General features: G+C 38.0%; 1 protein-coding gene across 1 annotated transcript; it reads right to left on the reverse strand.

Annotated features, from left to right (window-relative positions):
• Nucleotides 1–158: 158 nt before the first annotated feature.
• On the reverse strand, nt 159–9,138 carry LOC118997186 (bromodomain-containing protein 8-like). The gene is made up of 8 exons (XM_037060826.1): nt 9,118–9,138; nt 8,216–8,494; nt 6,803–6,940; nt 5,894–6,054; nt 2,904–2,993; nt 2,737–2,805; nt 1,056–1,233; nt 159–527 (listed from the first exon to the last, which is right to left on the reverse strand). The coding sequence occupies exons 1-8, from the start codon at nt 9,136–9,138 to the stop codon at nt 477–479; spliced, it is 987 nt and encodes a 328-aa protein (XP_036916721.1). The 3' UTR covers nt 159–476.
• Between the last annotated feature and the right edge of the window lie 9 nt (nt 9,139–9,147).

Here is a 9,147-nt window from a genome sequence, read left to right on the forward strand (position 1 = left end):
ATGATGGGATAAATCATAAACACTTTCCCCTCATCCCAACCCATCCCCCTTCCATGTCAAATACCTTCCTCATTTCACCAGATGATGCTGTCCCCTCTATTCCCAGCTTCTATGATCAGTAAACAGCAATCTTCGACTTGTGAAGTAACATTTATTTATGGAACAGTAATTAGAGGTTGAGTCCAGTTACCTCTAAATTAAGCCTATGGAACAAAGACATGGGCAACATTTACGGTATTACCCCCAATCTCAGTTGCCCCCCTTTTCTTTACATGATGTCCACAGGCACCTCTGACTCCTTGGTTGTGAGTTAGGTATTATGATTATCAGAAAACAGAACAGAGAAGTGGTAAACAAATACTGGGATCTTCTCTGGGTCAGAGTTTCAATGAGAGGTCCAAGTTCCAGAAAAGGCCAGGTCAGCAACTCCAGGTTAACAAAACAGGTTTTCCACCATGCACTGGGTTGGCTGGTTCTCATTCCAGACTATTTAAGTTTCTTCTTTTGTCTAACCAAATACTCAGCACCTACAGGGTCAAGGCAGATAACAAGCTATGAATCTTAAAAGCTACTGAGGTTTGAATGCATTTTCATTTCTTTTTCCACAGTGATATTTGACTATCCTTTTTTCTTTAAAATACCATATTAACCAGAAAAGAAACCCTCACATGTCTTCTTCTGGCTACCATATCTTATCCCCTGTAACATACATTACATGAGGCAGTTGGCAACATTAAAATGTACAGTGACTCCAGCCTCTGGTTTGCATGGAGCCCTCTGGTTTGAGGCTCTGGAAGCAGGAGCCCCCATTACCATCGCAGTTCTCTTGAGAGCTCTTCAGTTCAGTCTGCCTTCCTAGACTACTTTCACCATTAAAACTGGTACTACTGAGCCTCAGGGTTTCCCAAACCAGCAAATAAAAAAATATCAACCCTTGAATCACCTCTAAACATAAATTCTAGAAACACTCTCATATCACCCTTCTTCTCGTAGCCTTTCTAAAATCATATTCCATAAATTACACTCCTCTTCTTGCAGCTTTCTACCTACAGTACCTGAATCTGCTCCAGGACTTCTCGCTGCATCTCCACAGCCATGTGGTACACATGGTGATCAGAGTCATTGTACATCACAGCATTTTGAAACATCAGCATCAGGTCCCGCTGGAACTGTGCCATAGTGCCAATCCTTCCCTTAGACAGATTCCTTTTCAGGGTAGTTAAGTCCATGGGTCTACAAGTGGCCAAGAGAAACCAGAGGGAATCTAACCTTCATGTGGAACATGGGATAACATAACATGCTCTCTTGAAGAACTAACCAACTCTTAATGAAAATGGTGGTAAAGATAACAATCCCCATCAGATAGTAAAACAGCAAGAGCAGTTAATATTTGACTGCCACTACTTAAAACAGGCCAAGACCTGTTAGGTACTTTCTGTACTAACTCAGTTAAATATCCCAATAAACCTATAAGGTAGGTACTACTATTATCATTAATTGGCAATGAGCAAATTGAAATCTGAAGAGGTTAAGTACTTGCTCAAAGTCACACAGCTTGGATTCCAAATCAGAGGCAGCCTGACTTCCAAACCCACATGCCCAGCCACTACACTATGCATTGTGGGAGGTGTGCTGGCTCCGAGTACAAAAGTTGTAAAGAAGCCCAATGATCTGTTTGTCATATGTAGCTATTGATTGACTGTTTACAATGTGTAGTCATATATTAGGTATTTAATCTACTTCTTTTATTGCATAATCAAAAGCTAAAAATTTTTTTCTCCTTTCATGGAGATGAAAAGAATGAGAGTCAAGTGAATGTTAAAATGGATAAATTATTAATGAGACACTGAGAGTGGGTACATAAGAGAAGGCACAGCAGTGCAGAAGGAGGACTGAAGTGAGAGGTATGAATCTGGGGTTTAGTTCCAGCTCTGCTATTTACTGCTGACCACAGGAAAGTCAAGACCACCTCTGAGTCTTAGATTACTTATCTATAGAATGAAGGAGTCTGTCTCCAAAGGTCCTTTCCTGGTCTTTTATAACTCTATTAACACATTAGTTTATGACAGCATTTTAGGTGAAACATGCTATAAAAATAAAAAATACTGCACCCTGGCCGTGGCTCAGTTGGTTGGAGCATCGTCCCATACACCCAAAGGTTGCAGGTTCAATCCCTGTGGTCAGGGCACACACCTAGGTTACAGGTTAGATCCCTAGTCAGGATGTGAACAAGAGTCAACCGATTGATGTTTCCCACACTGATGTTTCTCTTTCTCGCTCCCTCTTTTCCTCTCTCTAAAAAAATCAGTAAAAAATCTTTGGATGAAGACTTAAAAACAATCCAAAATACTGCAACCAACCAATGTGTGTAACATCATTTGGATTATTGTCTTTGCCTTAGTATATCTATACTGTGAGAATTAATACAGTGTTCCTTTTAAAGTTTTGCTCCAAAAGAACAATGTCAAAAACTACTGAAGGCTAATGTTAAATCATAATAAATGGATCATATTACCTAAAAGCTAACAATGAAAAAAAGCCTATTTCATCCTTTTGCTCTCTTTAGTCAGCCTCAAATAAAGACTGAATTTACCATAATTTTAAAAACTTGTTCAGCTGTAAAGTATATCTTGAGTTTGTAATATAAATGAAATAAATAATCCAACAGATAGAAAATAAAGTATGAAAAGACAGATATAAAAGCAACCAACCTTTCTTGACCCCTTTTCCACTGACCTTTTCACCACATCCTTGTATCCTGGGGCCTGCCTTTCTGACACAGGCTTCAGAAATGGACTGCTGAACCTGTTAGGGGACAAATCCAGAAAGGATGAAGAAACTGTAGAAAGTTTCTCTAAATGAGAAGAGTGGCTATGAATACCAAGAGCGGCTTGGAGACCTACCTGTGACTGGCAATCATCTTCCAGACTGGCAGGAGAGTCTTCTTAAATAGTAAGTGATCCTGAACAGGGTCACTCTGGCTTAGATCAGCCCTATGGTATAAAAAAGAACAAAAAAGAAACAGTAACTTCACAAATGGCATTCTATCTCCCCCAGGTGGTAATGAGATTTTCTCAAGACATAGTGGTCCTAGTTAATATCTGAAGGAATAGAATACTGTAAGAATAAAAACATATTTAAGGTTTCCATAAGAGACTCCAAACTCTACAAATATTCTCTTACTAATCACTATTAGTATCCCCATGAAGTCATTATCTTCTTATAAAGTATACTACAAACCTACAATTTCCTATGCCTTTTGGCCTCTTGATGATTTATTCTTCTGCACCTGTGCCTCTAAAAAAAAAACATTATGGTCTCAGAACATAATGTTTACTGATGTTTCCCAAGTGCCTGGCACATAGTAGATGCTCAATTAAGTATTTGATAAATGAATCTGGTCCTATTTTTATGTAGAAATATGCCACATTAATAAGTACCTCTCTCATGTTTCCACAGAATATTTGGTTTCACATCCCAAGGAATTCTCACATTTTATTTGATTGCTATACAATTTAAATATTTTTCCTTTTTGCTCCCTTCTATATAGAAATCCTTATAATACCTAAGAAAAATTAGTTTTTTAGGTAAAAATAAACTGTATAGTTTTTATTTTAAAAAATAAAATGTATAGGTGAGATAAACTGTATAATTTATTTAGCTTTTCTTCAGAGATGCAACTGTTCAATGTTTTATTTTTTATAATGTTCCCAGTTAGCAAGCTTTCGATTTACTCCAAAGCTAAACATCATGTTACTCCAAATGAGTTCTCTTTACACCTAAGTTTTCACACCCTCATTTTGCTTTATGTACCATATTGTGTGCATCCATTTTGAACCCAACTCATATCTCATTTTATCTTTCTCCAATTCGAGCAGCTTCATGTAACTATTCATTTTCATTATGCAATCAATATCTCACCTGCATCTAAATTACATACCACAAAAATCAACTTATCCTTAAACAGAGAACCCTATTACAACGAGGCATTTAAAGCCCTGTAATAAACCTCTCCCTGTTTCTCATCAGTCAACCAGAATGAATGTAACTCCTTGGTACTGGTGTAATTTTGTTCCCACATCCATGCAGCAGGTATATAGTAAGTTTCCATTACATGAAAGGTACTGCACTAGGTACTGCAAAGCCAATCACCTTTATAATATTTTCAGAAACAACTCCTTGCTTATCTTTATTTCCACCTATTTGGAAATGCATGCCGAGCAACTATAAACACAAGTGTGGGAGTGGAAAGGAGCTAAAGGCTGGGAGTCATGCTCCAAAGGCTCTACTTCTCTTTCCTCCTGGGAGTCAGTACAGACTAAAGGTGAAGCCAGAAAAGAGGGGCCCGGAGAATGTCTATCCTTCAAAGTACTTTTAAGCTTTCCAATGGTAGCTCAAGAACTCAGCTTTCTAGCTTCCTTTAAACTACCTGGCCAAACAAATTCAATTACTAATACCACTTTCTAATACAGATTTCAATTTTAACTTAACATTCTAAGGTAGAGTGTAAAGTGTGTCATTCAAGATATTGAAATGTCATGAGATAAAATGTCCCAAATTAGAGGTTTTCTGTTTTTTAGATAGTCGCCATATGCCATCTGCTCATACTCATACAGGGAGTTAGAGACAAGGAAAGGAAGCAATTCTTCAACAACCTAGGTGTTAAGCTACATTCTATTCGTATAACAAAAATCTGCAATCTGCTACTCAAAAAACATATATGTATTGTTCAGTTGTATACCTTAAATTTAAAAAGGCTAGAATAATTATTTGTTTGCCTTTCCACAGACATGCAGGTAAATATGGGATGCAGTAAAAAACAAACACATACACGGAAAAAACAGTTCATGTATCTTCTCTTAAAAATTCAATGAAAGACCAGGCCCATAGAATGAACTATTTATCTATTATCACAAAAAAAGTAACTTAGTCTTTCTGATTTTAAAAGAAATCTACTTTACTAAAAAGAAAAAAAATCCTAAAATGTTCCCTTTAGTCCCATAATTATTAATAAAAATATGATATAATTATATAAATAATTTCCTAAGATTTGTGAAAAAGGAACAAGGGAGATTATAACTTCAAAATAACTTTTCATTTTAAGTTAATAGAAACTGTCCTCATATTTTTAAAAGAAATATAGTGTGTATAACATTGGACATGAGGGACAATCTGACTTAGCAATGTTCCCTAAATAAAGGTAGTAATTAACCCTGGCCAGGTGGCTTGGTTGGCTGAAGCGTCATCCCCATATATCAAAAGGTTGCAGGTTTGATCCCTGCTCAGGGCACATACTGGAGGCAACCAATGCTTCTCCCTCACATTGATGTTTCTCTTTCTTTCTCTCTCTCTCTCCTCCCCACCCCTAAAATCAATAAAAACATATCCTCAGTAAGGATTTTTTTTAAAAAGATAGTAATTAGAAAGAAGGGTTATTTATGAAAGAGATTGTTAATGTTGATAAAACAGACTCGTTTTATAAAGGAAAAGCATATAAATTCTATTTATACAATAAAATTATATTTAATTCTGCCCTGGCTGGTGTAGCTCAGTAGATTGAGTGCCAGCCTGCAAACTGAAGGGTCACCGGTGTGATTCCAAGTCAGAGCACATGCCTGAGTTGCAGGCAAGGTCCCTGGTGGGGGTGCGTGAAAGAGGTGACCACACATTGATGATTCCTTCCCTCTATTTCTCCCTCCCTTTCCTTCTCTCTAAAATTAATAAACAAAATCTTTTTGAAAATTATATTTAATACTATTTCTAGTGTTTTCCAACTCTAATTTCCTTTTTTAATTTACAAAAGTAACCAATGTTCGCCCTAACAAATTCAAATAGGCATTAACAGAAGTAAAAATTTAAATCTTAACAATCTTAGAGAAGTATCTATACTTACAGCTTTGAGGAAGTAGCATGGCTAAAAAGGATGTCCACCAAAGGATCCTCCTGAATGCTACAGCCATCATCACACTCGCCTGGGGAGGGCTGGTCTTCCATCTCCGACACATACCCTTTACCCTGGTCCTCCTCCTCTTTGGATTCTTCCTGAACCTCTTCCTGGGAGTGCCAGGAAACAAAGGAAACTTTAAATAGAGATTTACTAACTGCAAGGTAATTTTACATGCATGTAGTAAATGAAAGCTGACCTTAGGTGAGAAGGGGCCAATTACATAGAACTCTAAAAAACTCAAGAAATGTGACTTTAGATCTAAGTCAGTGAATTTTTGTTCACTGTCTTGCTGGACAACTTTGACTCTCTACCCCAAGAAAAAACGAAAAAGCAATATATTCAATTCTAGATGGATGCTGTATCCTTTTAAGATTTTCATTATCATTTGTCACCCTGGAACTAACTAGTCTAGCTGATCAGATAATATTAATGATAATGACATTCTAAATTATACTGATTGCTTATTATGAGCTAGGCCCTATGCTAAGTGCTTTACTCGAATTCTCATTTAAACCTCACAGCAAAACTGTAAGGTAGACAACTGTATTCCATTTACAGGAGAGAAAATTGAGGTTCTAAAAATGTTTACTAATATGCCTAAGGTTACACAGCTAATTGGTGCTAAAAACCATGATTATCCAGGTGGTTGGAACTTCCTAGAATTAGCCTACGTGCTCTAACCACTCTGCTCTACCTCCCTGTGCAGAGGACCAATAAGACAGCTGGTTTATGTTATTCACTTACCTCTTCACTCTCTGTGGGTAGTCCCTGAACTGCACAAATATGTGGGGGAGCCGGAGCCACCTCTGGCCTCTTATTTTCTCCCACAGACTTCTCAGCTACCAAGTGTTCTACCTTAGCTGAAAGCTCTTCAGGATCCCCTTCTTCAGTAGCTTCAATTTCCCTTTCTTCTTGTCTGGTATCAGATGAAAGGCAGCAGCCTTCACTTGATTCTTTGCTGCTAATGCACAATGGCTCCATTAAATAAGCTACCTGCAATCATAGTTTATTGTTAGATGCACAGGAACACCAATGGGAAGCATCATTTATGTATCAATAATGCCACATTAGATTGCCACTGTGGCTAAGCTTAAAATGGCTAACAAATTAATTCCTTCAAACATTTATTAAATATTTTATATACACAGGCACTGTACTAGTTACTATGGACCCAACAGTAAACAAGATATTGTTCTTGCTTCTTCAAGCTTATGTTCTAAATTTTCATCTCAAGTGTCAACTCCGATCAATTGGGATTGACTGAAAACCGCTGAAAATTCTGTCTGCTGTAGACAGAGTGCCAACATTTGAACTGGATTCTTGATCTTACCTAGGTTCTCCTGAACATGTGCAGTTGCTGCATAAAAATAAACTGTCCAATTCTTTTTACTTCTAGTCCTCAGCCCTTAACCAGGGTAGTAAGAACACTAAAATATTGCCTTGAAGTAGTAACATGACAAGCTTCCAGGAGAGTTTGGGCAAGTTATCACCTCTCATGACTGAAAGCATGAATTGCAAGGATACCACTATAGGGCAGTCCCGAATGCAGAAATTTCACTTCCTTTGATTCAAGGTTCTAATGACTGGGATTTTTTTTTCAATGACTAGGATTTTATTCAGTCAAAAAGTGCACATTTGAAGCACATTTTTTGTTGTTGTGGGTCACAACCAATGTTTCATATTTTTAAAAAGATTTTATTTTTAGAGAGAGGGGAAGGGAGAGAGGGAGAGATACACCAATCAGTTGCTTCTCACATACCCCCATCTGGGACCTGGCCTGCAACCCAGGCATATGCCCTGACTGGGTACTGAATTAGCGACCTTTGATTCACAGGCTGGCACTCAATCCACTCAGCCATACCAGCCAGGGCTAAAGCATATTTTGTTAGCATCAAGTACTGAAGACACAGCAATGAATTTAGTCCCTGCCACTGTGCTTTTATTTTAGTAAACAACATTAAGAGTGGTAAAAGAGCCCTGGCTGGTGTAGCTCAGTGGATTGAGCACGGGCCTGTGAAGCAAAATTTCACTGGTTTGATTCCCAGTCGGGGCACGTGCCTGGGTTGCAGGCCAGGTCCCCAATGGGGGGAAGCATGGGAGGCAACCACACATTGGTGTTACTCTTCCTGTTTCTCCTTCCCTTCCCCTCTCTCTAAAAATAAATAAATGAAGTATTTTTAAAAAGAGTGGTAAAAGAAAAAAGTATATAGGTAAGCATTCTCTATAGAGTTGACACGTCCAACTTTGGAAATAATGAATCCCCATTACCTCAGAAAGAAAGTGGAGGAGGTTCTGGTGGCTGACTTGTTCTGCCTCTTCCTGAGATTCCTCACTGCCTCCATCCCCCATAAGCAGCTCACTAGATTCTGTCCCTGGGCTGCTTTCCTCTAGTTCCTCAGCCCCTGGCTCCTCAGTTTCCCTCCAGCTGCCCATATCAAGATCCAGAATGGAGTCCCATGAGCTGAAGAGGGACCTGCAGTTGTTGCTCAACTCAGAGTCATTGGGATAGTCTTGTTCAGTATCCAACCAAACCCACTCACGCCCCATCTGTAAATACACAGAAAAAAATGCATTAAATTTATTAAATTCACTCATATTGATATTCCTAAGGCATCTGCAACTCCCAAGGTTGGTAAAGATAAGGGCCAGCAGTTTCTTTCCACTCATCATTAAAAACAGTAAAAGCCAGCGGAAGTGAAACACCAGATGAAACAATCTGTCATTAAGAATAAAGGAAAAGTCCCATGTCAAACAGTGTAACAAAAGTACACCCAGTATTTTTTCTTGGACTTCCTCATACCCTCTACAGTTCCAAAAGAGAAAGAACTGTAGAGTAAGTACAGCATAGGAAATACAGTCAATAACATTGTAATAACTGTATAAGGTGCCAGGTGGGTACTGGAAATACCAGGGGGGAACACTTTGTCAAGTGATTGTCTAACCAGTATGCTATATACCTGAAACTAATACAAAATTAATATTGAATAAAAACTGTAATTTAAAGATATCTTAAAAATTAAAAAATTAGACCATAGTTAGCGAAATAGAATTCCTCTATCCCAAATGACTTAAAATCAACTGCAAGGCAATACATTTGAGGGACCAGCAATATCTTCCTGTGTATAGACATTATAATCAACCAACTATTAAATCCTCAAAACATACTTTACCTGTGGTATCCTTCCCGTCATATGCAACAC

The sequence above is a fragment of the Sturnira hondurensis genome, unplaced genomic scaffold (assembly GCF_014824575.4).
Source record: "Sturnira hondurensis isolate 20B ecotype Veracruz unplaced genomic scaffold, ASM1482457v3 Scaffold0001120, whole genome shotgun sequence".
NCBI lineage: Eukaryota > Metazoa > Chordata > Mammalia > Chiroptera > Phyllostomidae > Sturnira > Sturnira hondurensis.

Excerpts from the sequence above, each read along its gene's own strand:
- LOC118997186 (XM_037060826.1), bottom strand. The coding sequence starts at position 9,138 with ATGACGGGAAGGATACCACAG. Across the intron at positions 6,941-8,215 it reads TCCTCCACTTTCTTTCTGAG|GTAGCTTATTTAATGGAGCC; the intron begins GTAATGGGGATT and ends CTATGATTGCAG. Across the intron at positions 528-1,055 it reads AAGTCCTGGAGCAGATTCAG|GTGCTGAGTATTTGGTTAGA; the intron begins GTACTGTAGGTA and ends TTGACCCTGTAG.